Below are 16307 nucleotides of genomic sequence, written 5' to 3' on the forward strand. Positions count from 1 at the left end.
TCTTTTTTTGTGACAGTACATACCTGCACATGACGGAAAAAAGAGAAATGTTTTTCACCTGATTTTCTTCTGTCTTCAGGCATTCTGTTGCATTTTTAGATTGTACTGCACGGCACATCTGGATTGTGTATCGAACGAACATGCTAACATGACCCGATCTCCCTCAACACTCAGGCTCTGCATCTTCAACCTGAGGCATTATGTTATACGTTGGGTCCAAAAGGGGATTTGACAGGCGGCGTCCATGAACGTGTGTGTGTGGGTGCAGGCGCGCCTGTGTGTCTGCATTTACTTTGATACGTATGTGGTCATTTCATGTGTGCACAAAAAAAAAAAAAGATACGTGCACTCGTCTAAGCGTGTTAATGCATGTGCTAAAACTGGCAGAGTGAAAGGTGCAATGTAGCCTGCTGAAGTGAGGACATGTCATGAGAGAGAAAATAGAATGTTCAAGCTGCGTATGCCTCCTGAGGACTCAGGTGTTTCCGCAGTGGATGATGGAGGAAGAGATGTAGGGTGTTGTGTGTTTTGTTTGTGTGTGTGCGTTTGTGTGTGTGTGTGATAGAGAGAGAGAGAGCTGAAAGTGTCAGGCTGAGGCAAGTGATCAGAGGGCAGTATAATGCCAGCCTCATCCTTGTAGGGAGAGGTGTTTGCCTCAGTCTCTTCCACCCTTTGTAGTTTTTATTAAATTTCCTATGACTGTTGAACACCCACAGTATTGCCTACTGTGCATTTAAAAATGTGCATTCCTACTGTCATGCACATTTTTAATCTGACTTTATGTACAGTTCAGGAGAAATTCATAATGGGGGGGGGGGAATATATATTCACATATGCAGAACGGACAAAATCATTCTATCAATTGGACATAAGTGATATAAATATTCTACACAACTCTGGTGAAATGACAGGTGTTTGAGATTTTAAAAAAAAAGCCAAACCAAGACAAATCTTGTTTTTTTTTTTAAGCATAAGTATGATCTAGGGCGGCCCGGTAGTCCAGTGGTTAGCACGTCGGCTTCACAGTGCAGAGGTACCGGGTTCGATTCCAGCTCCGGCCTCCCTGTGTGGAGTTGGCATGTTCTCCCCGGGCCTGCGTGGGTTTTCTCCGGGTGCTCCGGTTTCCTCCCACATTCCCAAAACATGCGTGGCAGGCTGATTGAACACTCTAAATTGTCCCTAGGTGTGAGTGTGAGTGCGAATGGTTGTTCGTTTCTGTGTGCCCTGCGATTGGCTGGCAACCGATTCAGGGTGTCCCCCGCCTACTGCCCGAAGACAGCTGGGATAGGCTCCCGCACCCCCCGCGACCCTAGTGAGGATCAAGCGGCTCGGAAGATGAATGAATGAATGAATGAAAGTATGATCTAGATTAGAACGTATACAATTCTATTGAAAACAAAAAGGAAATCTTTTAGAGAGAAAGTAAAAATGAACACCTGAGATCATCCGATTGCACAAATGTGCGCATAAGTGGCAATGTAGCAGTGTTCAGAATTAAGGGGGAAGTCAGTCAAGTGTTTGACAATATGTGGCGGCCATTTTGCCACTTGCTGTCACTTGAAAATGAGATCACAGTTCCTCAGGACTCAGGTAGCGACCATTCAACTGTTTTCTGAAGCTGAGCCATGATTGGGTGTTATCATGAGACAGGCAAAACCAGATGGATTTATATGAGTTATGTTTTTGTTTGAAATTGCATTTGGTTTTGTTCCCTCGTGCCTTTTTTGTCTCCGCCTGTTGTTGTCAACCCTTTGTTTCTTGTCCAGGTGTTTGTTGTTGTCTCGTCACTTTGCTTGTATTTTGTTCCCTGGGTTCTGTCAGTCTTTGTTGGATTATTGTGTGTGCCTGTCATAAATTATCGAGCTGTTTGTTACTTTGGTGTCATATGGTTTTCAGGAGTTTGTGTATTTGAGTTAGTTTTTCTCAGTGTACTCCTGCATGTATTTGTTGCTCATGTATTTTGTTCAGTCCACCCTGCTCCTCTTGCCTCCCTGCTTTTTGGGCCCTCTACTACTGCGCTAAACCTGACAAAATGCTTAAATTCATATTCCACACACGCAATATCAGAATGCCGTGTTTAGACAAGTGGGGCTGCAAAGAAGATACTCTTGTAAAGACAATGTTTGGGTTGATTTCCCTTTTAAGAAGAAGCCTGCAGGTTTTGTACTAACACTGACTGCTGCTGCTATTTCAAACTGTAGTTCAAAGTGTTTTGTTTTGTTTGGGGTTTTTTTTTGGAGAGGTAAGATAAGACTTCCATCTTGACACCCGACCCTGTAGCCCAGATATAGATGATGGTAAATTGTCACATGAACTAAACAGCCAGTACTTGCCAACTATTCCTGCAACTCCGTCAATGTTGCTGTAGACCTTTATGACCAGTTCTTACCTTCTCATCTTTTTCGGAGAGATGAAAAACTCTTGGTAATATCGGTGTTGTTCCTTTGCAAATTGAATGCCTTTGAAATTCTTTTGCCCACTTCTACTCCTGATACCTTTGAATAAGGGGGGCTCTCTGTTACATTGGAATCTCTCTATAAACCACGCCCTGTGCAATAAAATGTGACTAGAAAATTGTCACTAATAGATTATGAGAACACAGCTGAGCCTGATCTGGTTTTAATCAGAGGCCCTTTAAACGGTGGAAGTTCTGTGCTCTCTTCCATTAATAAGTTTTGATTGGTTAAATCCGAGCATGGCCACAAGCCCAAGTCCCCGCAAGGTGTGCACGCTTTTACATCGATTATTTTTACTGAACAAGAACAATAATGAAAATGCTGTTGTACATGTTGTAGGTCACATGAAGGTTGGATTATCTTTTGAAATGATTTATGGTGGTCTCATTTGTTCAAATCGCATACACTTGTCATTTGAACAGGGGTGTGTAGACTTTAAATATCCTCTGTACTACAAAGTCAATGTTGTCGTCCATGGACATCTTGCAGATGAACACTGTTATAGCTTTACTGCAGATGGCAGTAATGTCACAATGATGAATGGTAGAGTTTAAAAAAATGCATCTGCCATCGGTGAGTGTTTTTATACCTTGATTCATTTCACACTTGGATTCCCTCCACACCACTCCTCAGTGTCTTCTGGAAATCGTTTGAGTCGTTTTGGAGTGAACATGCAAGTGAGGGTACCATAAAGTACAAATAAAAGAGAATTTAAGAGGGTGTGTCAAAAATCTTTGACCGTTACTGTACAGCAACAAAAACAATGACAGCGACACCAGTTTGGAGGAATCATTTGTCAATTCCAGAATAGCACGCACTGGATGAATACAAGAACACCTACTGATTGCAAATTTAGTTCTGTGTGTGTGTGTGTGTGTGCGTGTGTGTGTGTATTTATTACGATGGCAGGTGAGTTGGAGATACAATTCACACACACCTCTACATCTATGGCTATTTTAATTTCATGGGATTAACATGCTAAGCACTTTGTCACCGTGTCACCCGAGTCAAAATGGAATAGTGGCAATTTAAATCAAGACTTGTATACCTCAAATCATTCATTCATTCATCTTCCGAGCCGCTTGATCCTCTCTAGGGTCGCGGGGGGTGCTGGAGCCTACCCCAGCTGTCTTCGGGCAGTAGGCGGGGGACACCCTGAATCGGTTGTCAGCCAATCGCAGGGCACACAGAAACGAACAACTATTCGCACTCACACTCACACCTAGGGACAATTTAGAGTGATCAATCATCCTGCCACGCATGTTTTTGGAATGTGGGAGGAAACCGGAGCACCCGGAGAAAACCCACGCAGGCCCGGGGAGAACATGCAAACTCCACACAGGGAGGCCGGAGCTGGAATCGAACCCGGTACCTCTGCACTGTGAAGCCGACGTGCTAACCACTGGACTACCGGGCCGCCCTACCTCAAATCAGGGGTGTCCAAAGTCTGTCCTCAAGGGGCCGCTGTCCTGCCTGTTTTCCAGCTCTCCCAAGATCAACACACCTGATTCAAATAATCAGGAACGGTCTAATGTTGATTCAAAGCTGGCTGATGAGCTGATCATCTGAATCAGGTGTGTTGCAGCCGGGAGAGCTGGAAAACAGGCAGGACAGTGGACATGCCTGCCTTAAATGCACCAGCATGCAACGTTTTGTAAAATACTATACCGTTTCTTATGACTAACTGATATACTGCAGTAATTAAAATATTGGCTTTTTTTTGTTTGTGTTTCTGACAAGGGAGAAACAAGGAATGGGCCGAGTCCTCGTGCAACTCCGTATTTTTGCCACTAGAGCGCAGCATTTAATTAAAACTGGCTATAGGATGCTAAAAGGATGAATCTTGTAAATTTCCTTTTCATGGCGCATCCATTCTGCTCATACCACTTGAATAAATTATTTTTACTCATTATAAGGAAGGTGACATTCAAATAGCGGGGGCTGATAAGTTTTGATTGAATGGGATGCCTCAGTGACCTGCAATGAAAGAATTCCGTGACAATTTGCAAAATTAATGTGATTGAGCAAACCGTGCAATCGAAACTGTGTTTTCAAATTATGGAAGGTTTTAATGAACAGCTTAGCCATACTGTATGTGTATTTTTTTTTACACGCAACTGTTATTTTAAATCAAACAGACAAGTGGATGATTTCACAGGGGATTGAAGCTGTTCTCTTTACTGAAAATGAGACCACGGTCACTCCACTGCCTTGTACTGTGGGGCCACTGCCAAGTATGCCTTTCATTTCCATGACAACCCGGGGCAGGACAAGGGGTTGTGATGAGGTGAGGGCTACTATGTCACAGCATGAAGAAAAAAGCCAGCACCCATTCGAAATTTGTTTTTACTTATTTCACTCAATTGAGGCAGCAATTCAACGCCAAGTGGCCAAAATGACACCCAAAGAGTGTCCTTTACCATTGAATAAATGCTTGAACATTGACACCGATCTGTGCATGTGCTGCATGCAACCTACAGCAGCAAACTCAGATAGCTTCTGTACCCTCAATGACAACATGATAAGAAGCTAATGCTGATAACATTGATATCTAAGGCTTATTTCTGTTTACAATGAGACTCTGCTTACCTGTTAACTTTGACACGATAATGCTTCTGCGGAGTCTGGCGGGCGGCTCTTCACTCAACCGAGCTGACAAGCCACGGACAGAGATAACTTTTTATTTGGGGCGATGAATTTCAAATTAGCCACACAGCTCCATCACACTACCACAGTATTCAGAAGGGCTCTAGAACAAACATGTTTGCATGAACAGGCAACTACTAGCTCATTTGCTTGGTTGTGTAATGATATGTTTGACGAGTGATCTGGGACTCCATGACACTGTACATGGAAGTGTATTATTTACCTACATTACTAATCCTGTACAGTATATTCATTATTCTATGATTTGCATTCATTATTAATTTCATAATGTTTTCATATTAGACATTTTTCCAACCACAAGGTTGACAATGTATACAGACAAGTAACAGTCCTGTCTTCCAGCCTCAATCCATCAAGGCCACATGTCTTAAAGAAGGATTTTTTTCGTCCCACATAAACGTCAACACAAGTCATTGAAAAGTCAACGTTCCATCTGCCCCTTTTAACTTAAGTGACGGGAGTGTGATGAAAACGGTGTCCGCTAAGTGTAAAAGCTGGTCTTCACTCCTTTGAGTGCACTGTAAAAAATAAAGGCAAACATTTTGCTAAACAAACATAAGGAGAAAGCAAGCTGGTGATTGACTAGCAAGCTGACAGTGCTTGGGGCAAACATTAGCGATTCACCACACTCTCTGGACAATGTCTTTATGTTGCATTCTTACTTAAAGGAAGGATTCTTTAATTTACATGAGACTTGGTGTCTGGTAATTAATTCCTTTAGCTTGGTAAAACATGCATAAGAGTTGAAAAATACACCTTGATATTGATCGAATTCACTTTTATGGCAACATGCGTCCAACAAGACGCGATTTATGTAATTTACTGCTGGACTATAGGCACATTGGACAATGAGGAGGACACAAAGAAAAACAATGGCATAACGCGTTGCAAAAATTTGCAAGGGGTGCGCCAGTAAACGGTAAACATGGTGCACAATGGCATGATATTCCACAATTTTTACAAAAACTATTTTTACGTAAGTTGTGTCGTCCCTCCATGCGCACAACTGCACAAGAACAGGCAGGCATGCACACTTGAGCAGTGAAAATACACGGGACAAGGAATGATTTACATTTGGAGAGGAGACATGCCTTGCAGGTAACATTAAAAACAAATGCCGTGCCGAGCATTTTTAATGGGAAAGAAATGGCAGATAAGTTTAACCGCCCGAGGGAGGATCTGCTGTCTTTCAACTCTTCGAATATCCTGAAGGGCGCAAGCGACGTTGTGGGCGTTGCGTCCATAATGCAACCGGAGTCTGCACTCGACAATTAAGCCGCTGAGACACCGGACCATAACAGCACTCTGACCTTCATGAGTGTAACGTAGAGGACATATTAATTACAGTGCAAGAGAAACCCAAAACGTGTATGATACCAAAACTGTGACTCCGCTAAATGACCAAAGATGACTTACAAAGAAAATACAAAAAGGTGGCGAGAGTAGTATATGGCGTGAATAAGAGAACCTTTAGAAAATTCAACACTTGGTGACTGTCACGTCGCGTGTCCGCCAGCAGGTGGCGGGTTTTCTCTCCCGCCATCTGCGCACCTGTCCGTAATTTCGGGCTGATTACCCTCCTATATTAATGAGACTCCGGCAGTTCTCCCACTGCCGGAGAATTCCTTACCGTGCCATTGCTCTCGATTTGCTATTCTCGTCGTTCGACTATTTCTCGCTGCCCTATTGCCTTACGGCCTCGATCATTCGCGTACCTCTTATAGTGATCAGATTGTTATCTCGGTTGTTCCTCGCCCTTTATCGTTTCGCGAGCGTTTTCAGTTGTCTTCCTTATTTTTTCCTGGTCCTTATTTGACCAGAGTTTTCTGTTACCGTTTTCCCTGTTCGGGCTCCTTTTGTTCTTTATTAAAAACCCTTTGTTCTCACAAGATCTTTTCGTTGTCTGCTTCTCCGGGGATCCACCTCTTTTTTTCTGTTGTGCACGAGGCGATCCCTCATCGCCTCGGGCTCAACGTGACAGAATTCTCCGGCCACCATGGATCCCGCAGACATCGAAAGGATTTTGTCCGCTCTTTCCCGACAAGAGCAACAGATGAGTCAGCAGGGCCAAGCCATTAGGGAACTCCGTGGCGCGGTCTCCATGCTGGCTCATCGGTCCGATGATTTAGAACCTCGGTTGGTCCGGGTGGAAGAGCGGAGACCATCTCCCCCCGGGGTTCGTTCTATTATTCCCGAAGCGCCCTCCTCATATCCCGTTATGACGAGGGAGCCATCGCTTCCACACCCCCCTCGCTACGGGGGCGAGCACGGGCAGTGTGGACACTTCCTCCACCTGTGCTCTCTCATATTCGACCTACAGCCTTCTGCCTATGCTAATGACGCCGCCAAGGTGGCTTATGTCATGAGTCTGTTAACAGGTCCGGCGGCATCGTGGGCGATCGCGACCAGTGACGCTAAGCCGAATCTCCGTACTTCGTTCCCCGACTTCGTGGCTGCGTTCCGCCGGGTGTTCCATCATCCCGTGCGAGGCAGAGAGGCAGAGGGCCGGCTACTCGCCCTCCACCAGGGAGAGCGATCGGTAGCGGATTACTCCATCGAGTTCCGGATCCTGGCCGCCCAGAGTGGATACGGTGATCGGGCGCTGTGTGGCCTGTTTCGCCGCGGGCTAAACCCTCAACTCAAGGACGAGCTGGCGACCCGCGACCACAGCACCAACCTGGAGGAATTAATCGACCTCTCCCTCCTCATGGACAATCGCCTGAGGGAGCGAAGCCGGGAGCGTGGAGGTGATCGGTCCCAGTTCCGACGAACACCCACGGAGGAACAGGTGCAGCTGGGAGGCAGGGACGCCGGTGCGGAGGAAAGAAAGCGTCGTTTCAGCGACCGAGCGACGACTGACGGCGTTCCACCATCTCCTCACGCCGCAACCAGCCATCCGGGGTCGTCACCCCCTGCCCACCAGGAGTACTGTGAGTCACGACCGCGCGCGCCCCCCTTCGAGTCTAGGCGAGTCGACTCGCGGCCTGGACACCCCAACAGACTCGAACTCGAGGGGGAGATATTAACGGGGTCCCGGTCGTGGCGGGTTCGGGCTCTGGTAGACTCGGGGGCAGATGACTGTGTAATGGACACCGATCTCGCATCCGAGCTGGGTTGTTCCGTGGAGAGGTTGATAGATAGGAAGCGGGTTTGTGATCTTGATGGGCGCCTCCTGGCGGTAGTTACGCATAGGACGGAGCCGTTGAAACTTCTACTGTCCGGCAACCATGTCGAACATCGCCGTTTTTACCTAATGCAGTCTCGCAATGCCCCGATCGTTCTCGGGTTACCCTGGCTGAAGACACACAATCCCGTGATTTCCTGGGCGCGCCCAGCGATAGACAGCTGGAGCCCATATTGTTACCAGCACTGTCTACAATCGGCCGTCGGGAAGCATGAACGTGTCACGCCCCCCGAGGAGATCTGCCTTGACGGAGTGCCGGATTGCTATCGGGATCTAAAGGAGGTGTTCAGCGAGGATCGTGCCCACTCTTTGCCTCCACACCGCCCCTACGATTGTGCTATAGACCTGCAGGCGGGCGCTCCGTTGCCGACCTCGCGGCTGTATCAGGTGTCCCAACCCGAGCGCGAGGCATTGACGGAGTACATAAACAGCTCGCTCGCCGCAGGTCTTATTAGACCATCGCGTTCACCGTTAGGGGCGGGTTTTTTCTTCGTGGGGAAGAAGGATAAATCCCTACGGCCCTGCGTGGACTATCGTGGATTAAATGAAATTACAATTAAAAATAGATACCCGCTACCCTTGTTGGACTCCGCCTTCGCTCCATTACATTCAGCCACCATTTTCTCCAAATTAGACTTGCGCAGCGCTTACCACTTGGTTCGCATCCGGGAGGGTGACGAGTGGAAGACGGCTTTTAAGACCCCTCTGGGTCATTTTGAATACCTGGTTATGCCTTTTGGGCTCACCAACGCCCCTGCCGTTTTCCAAAATCTAATCAATGATGTGCTAAGGGACATGATAAACATCTTTTGTTTCGTTTACCTTGACGATATTTTAATTTTTTCCCAGTCATTACACGAGCACCAGCAACACGTTAGGCTGGTGCTACAACGTCTACTGGAGAACCGGCTCTTCGTCAAGGCAGAAAAGTGTGAATTCCATGTCCCCGTCATCTCCTTCCTAGGGTTCATTATTGAACAGGGCAGGTTAAGGGCGGACCCCATTAAGACGCGTGCAGTCACTAACTGGCCGGTTCCAGCCAATCGCAAGGAACTGCAGCGCTTTCTGGGGTTCGCCAACTTCTACCGACGCTTCATCCGCGGTTATAGTCAGAAGGCGCTCCCCTTAACCCGCCTTACGTCCATTAAAACCCCATTTAAGTGGGATCCGACCGCGGATGCGGCGTTCGCAAACCTGAAGGCGGCGTTCACCAGTCCCCCCGTACTACAGCACCCTGATCCTGATCTCCCCTTTATCGTGGAGGTGGACGCCTCGGATTCGGGGGTGGGGGCTGTGCTGTCCCAGCGCTCTCCGGTCGACCAGAAGTTGCACCCCTGCGCCTTCTTCTCCCGTCGACTCAGCTCCGCCGAGTCCAATTACGACGTGGGCAACCGTGAACTGTTGGCAGTTGTGACCGCCTTGCAGGAGTGGCGGCACTGGCTCGAGGGGGCAAAGGAACCCTTTACGGTCTACACGGATCATAAAAACCTCGCCTACCTCCGCTCCGCCAAAAGACTGAACGCCCGTCAGGCCCGGTGGGCCCTCTTCCTTACCAGGTTCGACTTCATCCTCACCTACTCTCCCGGGTCTAAGAACACCAAGCCCGACGCCCTCTCCCGTCTCCACGAGCCTGCGGGGAGGGATCGATCCCCGGAGACCATCCTCCCGACCCGGTGCGTCGTGGGGGCCGTCCAGTGGGAGGTTGAGCAGCGGATCCAGGCAGCCCTGGAGGGGGTTCAGGTGCCGACGGAGTGCCCAGCAGGGAGGCTATTCGTACCTCCTCCCTTACGATCTGAAGTTCTGCAGTGGGGACATGGGTCCAAGGTGGCGTGTCATCCCGGGGTGAACCGGACTGTGCAACTCGTCGCCCAGCGTTTCTGGTGGCCGGAGCTCCGCAACGACGTGACGGAGTTCATCAAGGCCTGCACCTCCTGCGCCTGCGGCAAGTCGTCCCATCAGCCGCCGGCGGGACTGCTCCAGCCGTTGCCCATTCCTCCTCGCCCGTGGTCCCACATCGCCCTGGACTTCGTCACGGGTCTCCCGCCTTCCCGGGGTCGAACTGTCGTACTCACGATCGTGGACCGCTTCTCCAAGGCGGCTCATTTTGTTCCTTTGTCCAGGTTGCCGTCGGCGCTGGAGACCGCCGACCTCCTTGTCGAACACGTCTTCCGTCTCCACGGCATTCCACTGGACATTGTCTCGGACCGGGGGCCCCAGTTCGTATCCCGCGTCTGGAAGCAGTTCTGCCGGTCCCTCGGGGCCACGGCCAGTCTGACCTCGGGGTACCACCCCCAGTCCAATGGACAAGCCGAGCGTGCCAACCAGGATCTGGGGGCGGCCCTCCGCTGTGTGTGCCTTCACCGTCCCTCATCCTGGGTCGACCACTTACCCTGGGTGGAGTACGCGCACAACACCCTCGTCTCTTCTGCCACTGGTAGGTCCCCCTTCATGGCCGCCTACGGGTACCAGCCGCCGCTGTTCCCGTCCCAGGAGGGGCAGGTGGAGGTCCCCTCTGTGCAGCACCACCTCAAGCGGGCCCATCGCGTGTGGAAGGAGGCCCGGGCTGCGTTGTCCCGCACGGGGGCCAGGAACCAGCGGATCGCGGATCGTCGCCGGCGCCCGGCTCCTTCATACGTGGTAGGACAGAAGGTGTGGTTGGCGACTAGGGATCTTCGGCTGGCCGGCACGTCTGCGAAACTGGGACCCCGATTTACTGGACCGTTCGAGGTCGAGGCCGTCATCAGTCCATCTGCAGTCAGGCTCCGGCTGCCACCCACCATGAAGGTTCACCCCGTCTTCCACGTCTCCCTACTCAAACCCGTGTCTTCCAGTGACTTGGCTCCTCCTCCCACGCCGCCGCCCCCTCCGCGGGTCGTCGACGGTGACCCGGTGTACACGGTTCGTGCCATCCTGGACTCTCAGCGCAGGGGAAAGGGGTTCCAGTATCTGGTCGACTGGGAGGGCTACGGGCCTGAGGAGCGGCAGTGGGTGCCTCGCTCCTGGATCCTTGATCCGTCCCTTTTGCGCGACTTCCACGCTGCACATCCATCCAAGCCGGGTAGTCCGCCGGGAGGCGTCCATTGAGGGGGGGGTACTGTCACGTCGCGTGTCCGCCAGCAGGTGGCGGGTTTTCTCTCCCGCCATCTGCGCACCTGTCCGTAATTTCGGGCTGATTACCCTCCTATATTAATGAGACTCCGGCAGTTCTCCCACTGCCGGAGAATTCCTTACCGTGCCATTGCTCTCGATTTGCTATTCTCGTCGTTCGACTATTTCTCGCTGCCCTATTGCCTTACGGCCTCGATCATTCGCGTACCTCTTATAGTGATCAGATTGTTATCTCGGTTGTTCCTCGCCCTTTATCGTTTCGCGAGCGTTTTCAGTTGTCTTCCTTATTTTTTCCTGGTCCTTATTTGACCAGAGTTTTCTGTTACCGTTTTCCCTGTTCGGGCTCCTTTTGTTCTTTATTAAAAACCCTTTGTTCTCACAAGATCTTTTCGTTGTCTGCTTCTCCGGGGATCCACCTCTTTTTTTCTGTTGTGCACGAGGCGATCCCTCATCCCCTCGGGCTCAACGTGACAGTGACAGAGTCGTGAGCAAGGTGAGGTGAATAAACTGACAACCGGTTGTCAGCATGGCAGTTCTTTTCTACATGGCTGATTAAGATGTGTAACGGGTGTGCCTCTGGAAGGAACCGTCCATCACTCCGGCTGGAGAAGGAAACAAAACATAACAGAGTCATGACAAGAGGTATCCCTTGAAATTCTCTGTAATGCTGTACACTTGTCATTTGTTTGTGGCTGACAAGCAACTTTTGTCACGCATTAACGCCACACCACCCCAACCTCTTTGAGTTAATCTTTAACGTCGGATGTGCAACGCGAAAGTGAATTGAGAACGTCACGGTTCCAACGTCACCGGTTCGACCTCCGAATTATTGTGTCAGACTTTTATTATCCCCTGAAAAGTTTAGTACAAGTTTTGGGGCCTTCATCTGTCAAGATTCGATTGCATTTCAGTCTCTATGAATCAAATGGGATCATGATTTCAAAGGCTGCAGGCAGCTCTTCATGGGATCAAACTGTGTTCAATGTATAATAGGAGGGAGAAGATCAAATACCCAACTGGCTTTAGTATCTGGCGTCTTGCCTGCACAGTTGAATGGAAATCAAACAGGATTTCTACTCCTTGGATAACTATCTGTCAGTCCACAAGCACACTCTGCACACGGAGCTTTGCTGTCTACTTCATTATCCGATTTCATCGATAACAATAAATGTAGAGGGTAAATGACTGGAGTTGTATCATTTCCTCAGATACATATGACCTTGCTCTGTCATTCTGTAATTTTGCTTTGTTCAATTTCGGCACAACAGCTTGAAAAAAAGGCTGAAGAAATATCCTCTATTAGTCACTAGGACGGCTTATGCGCAGTGCAACCAAATCACAGCGATGTCTATTCACACTCATAATGATTCAGAAATGTGCACACTCCATCAGCCTGAGTATTCATTCATTTAGGGCCAATTGTTATTTTTGCTTCAATGCTTAAAATTTAAAAGACGACTCACACATGAGGTAACTAATAAGACAAGTTGTCATTTCCGTTATGAGCTAAATGGTCACACTTGCATGAGCAGTTTGATTAAGTGCTCCACTGAAAAGACGGTTCAGTCAGTGATGCAATCACTCCCAAATAAGTGAATCTAATATTCAAGTAAAAGTTTTGGATGTGTTCAAAAAAGAGCAGGCAATCATTTTGATGTGATTCCTACTTCTTGCCACATTAAACTTTTGGGGGTTCCTCAGGGAATACTTGCTCTTGCTCCCCAGAGACTTCTGCTATGTGTATCATATACAATTCTAGGATGCACATGACATTATAGGCATAACTGCACATCCATGCAACGGATTGTAGTTTTTTTTTCTTTAAAAAACATCAACAGAACACTTCGTTTATATATGAATGATGCGTTGGATTGGAGGCTGTGCAATGCTTGTACAACCACTTGAAGGATTCACAGGGTATTTCATGATATGGTGTTTTCAATGTGAGGACTCATTTGTTTTTGGATATTCCTGTCATTTTTAATTCACTTTGTAAGGAGTGTTTTGTAAAGAAATGGCTCTCATGTGCGGAGCTAAGTCTCCTTGGGTGTCTTGAAAAGCGCTTATAAATAAAATGTATTATTATTATTATTATTATTGTTGACTGTGTCTTAGTGTAATTGAGCCTAAACAGTGCACTACTTGGCCACAACCAGCAGAGGCGCTGCTGATTCAATCTCAATTATTTTGTTGTCTAAATACTTAAGTACAACGCGACATGGGCTGTGGGAAGTTGACCCATGCAGTGCTCCTATTTCGCATCACTCTTCTGGGCACTGCTATTCAATTCAATTCAATTGAATTGTATTTACAGAGCACTTTCGAACAGCCATCGCTGCATACAAATCTTAAAGTGCTGTACAATTTAAAATATACAATCAACAGTAAAACAAATCGGTAACAAAGAAGGTACAAAGCACCGAACAGTAAAACCAAGAACAAATCTAAGTCATGCTGAGTCGAATGCCAAAGAATACAAGTGAGTTTTGAGGAGGGATTTGATGATGGGCAGCGATGAAGCTTGCCGAATGTTCAGTGGGATGTCATTCCAGAGAGAGGGACCAGCAACAGAAAAGGCTTGATCCCCTCTGAGCCTCAGTTTAGTTCTTGGTACTTCTAATAATGTCTGATCGCAGACCTGAGGCGCCGGGCAGGTGTGTAGGGGCGGATGAGCTCAGAGAGGTAAGGTAGCGCGAGGTCATTTAGAGATTTGAAAACAAATAAGAGGATCTTGAAAATAACTCTAAAATATTATTTAATAAAGTGCTATTCCACAAAAGAATTGAAATGGGACTTCCGAACAACCGCCATAAAGATATTATCTCTCTCCTGTGGTTGAGAGGAAAGAAATTTCATCCTTGCGGTATGTTGCGCATAGAGCACATTTGATAATAAAGTTGACTTGAACTTGAACTTGATGAAAATAAATCCCTTGAGTAGATAATTTGTATACAGCAATGGTTATTTTAAAGTGCTTTATAAATACAGATGAGTTGAGACTGAGTATTGTACAGTGAAAAGTGCTGAACATGGCGCAAAATTTAATCATAATAATAAGAGACACAAAAACAGTGACTCATGTTGAGTAAAGAATAAAAATGAGTTTTAAGATGAGTTTTAAAGATGGTCAGTGTGGGGGCTTGCCGAATGTTCAGAGGAAGGTCATTCCAAACAGAAGAACTGGCATTAGAAAAGGCCTTGGGTTCTGAGCCTTGGGTTAGTCCTCAATACCATTAATAGTGTCTGGTCCGTAGACCAGGCAGGTGCATTAGTGAGTCCATTTAAAGATTTGAAAACAAATAATTGAATCTTTAAAAGATCTCTAAAATATACACAGGGAGCCAGTGAAAGGATGCCAGAGTAGGTATATGTGCTCCCTCTTATGAGTACTGCTTAAGATGCGCGCAGCAGCATTTTGGACCAACTGGAGGCGCTTGATGGAGGACTGGCTGTCTCCAAAATAAAGTTCCTTACAGTCATCCAAATGAGATGCGACAAAGGAATGAATTACTATTTGGAAAGGAGAGGCTTTACTTTGTCCAGCTGCCAAAGATGAAAGAAGCTGAATTTAACAACTGCAGCAATGTAATATCATTGTCCAGTTCAACAATAACATTGTTTAGAAATCTTGCCATCTATTTATTATTTATTACTGTGACTGAAATTGCAGGGAAAGCACAGCAGCATTCCTTATTACGAAACTGTTAAGTTTCTACTAAAATTAAATCATCTTATTTTCCTATTAGAGTCAGTGTACGGGGATATTCTGTTATTTAAGTGATTTTGGGGGGCCTATTTGTCTCATTAAAAAAAAGAAAAGATTCAATTTTTTTTTCTCATAGGAAATTACAGAACATCATGTAACAGTTAACTGTGTATGGTACAGTACTGTATATTGAAATTCACTTGAGAGGCTCCAACAATTAAACAAAAAGCAAAAAGACTCTTCTTTTCTATGCTGACAGAGATGAACCAATGTGATTCTGGGCATATTAAACATTTATTTGTCCTAATGCTGAGTTTGTTTGAGGTACGGTGTATGCTTCCTAAGTGCACCTCTTTCAGCGTGATTACACAAAAGCTGCAAGCTAGAGTGGCGAAACACAGGCCTTGGAAGAAGACATCATTAAATTTGGAAGCAGAAATGTTTAACATTTTAAAATATCACAGTAATGCAGTTGGAGCGCCTTCTCTCTGTAGACTGTGCTTCATCTTCTTTAATAAAAAGGTAGTACCGGTACTTCTATTTTTAAATACCTAAAGACCATATATTTATTATATACATTTGCATATTGGACAAGAAAACGATTGTAATCCTCGTTGATTGTTGTTTTTAATTTCTCATTTGGCAAAATGGGTTGTCACTTGCAGAGCATTTTGTTAACCAACTGATGGTACATGTAGCATCAGGAGTAATTGGAGGTTCCGTATCCTACTCAAGAACACTACAATGTTGTTGCTACAACGGGGGACTGAACCACCAACATCTGGGTTTAGGAAATGACCATGCTACCCCAACATGTTGCCCCCAACAGTGGGGAAATTAACGGAGAGGAACATAACTGAGTTTACACAGCACAAGGACACTTTTATGAATAACACGTTTTTCATGTTCAACATAAATGGTGCAAAATGATTATCTCCAAGTTTTATTGATCGTACCATTGAAGTTGTTCCCCGAGAGGTTGACACAATGTCATTTTTACTAATTACATTTTGTTCATACCCTTTTTGGATCATCCAAATTGACTGAATTTAACTGCTGGGTAGAAATGGGGTCTGACAAATGAGATGAATCATCACATATCACCTATTTTGGAAAATTACGCGAATGGGTGACAAAGAATGGCACAGAATTCAATTATTTCAGTATAGAATTGACTTTGTGGACA

At 46.7% G+C, this 16307-nt stretch overlaps 1 protein-coding gene across 1 annotated transcript in view; it reads left to right on the forward strand.

Moving 5' to 3' along the window:
- Positions 1-8273, forward strand: part of LOC127591231 (keratin, type II cytoskeletal 8-like) — a 114960-nt gene extending 106687 nt beyond the window's left edge. Inside the window, exon 9 of the mRNA XM_052051159.1 lies at positions 8253-8273. Coding sequence (XP_051907119.1) covers positions 8253-8257 — 5 coding nt within the window. The 3' untranslated portion in view covers positions 8258-8273. The remainder of the gene's footprint in view (positions 1-8252) is intronic.
- The last annotated feature ends 8034 nt before the right edge of the window (positions 8274-16307 follow it).

The sequence above is a fragment of the Hippocampus zosterae genome, chromosome 2 (assembly GCF_025434085.1).
Source record: "Hippocampus zosterae strain Florida chromosome 2, ASM2543408v3, whole genome shotgun sequence".
NCBI classification, from domain to species: Eukaryota; Metazoa; Chordata; class Actinopteri; order Syngnathiformes; family Syngnathidae; genus Hippocampus; species Hippocampus zosterae.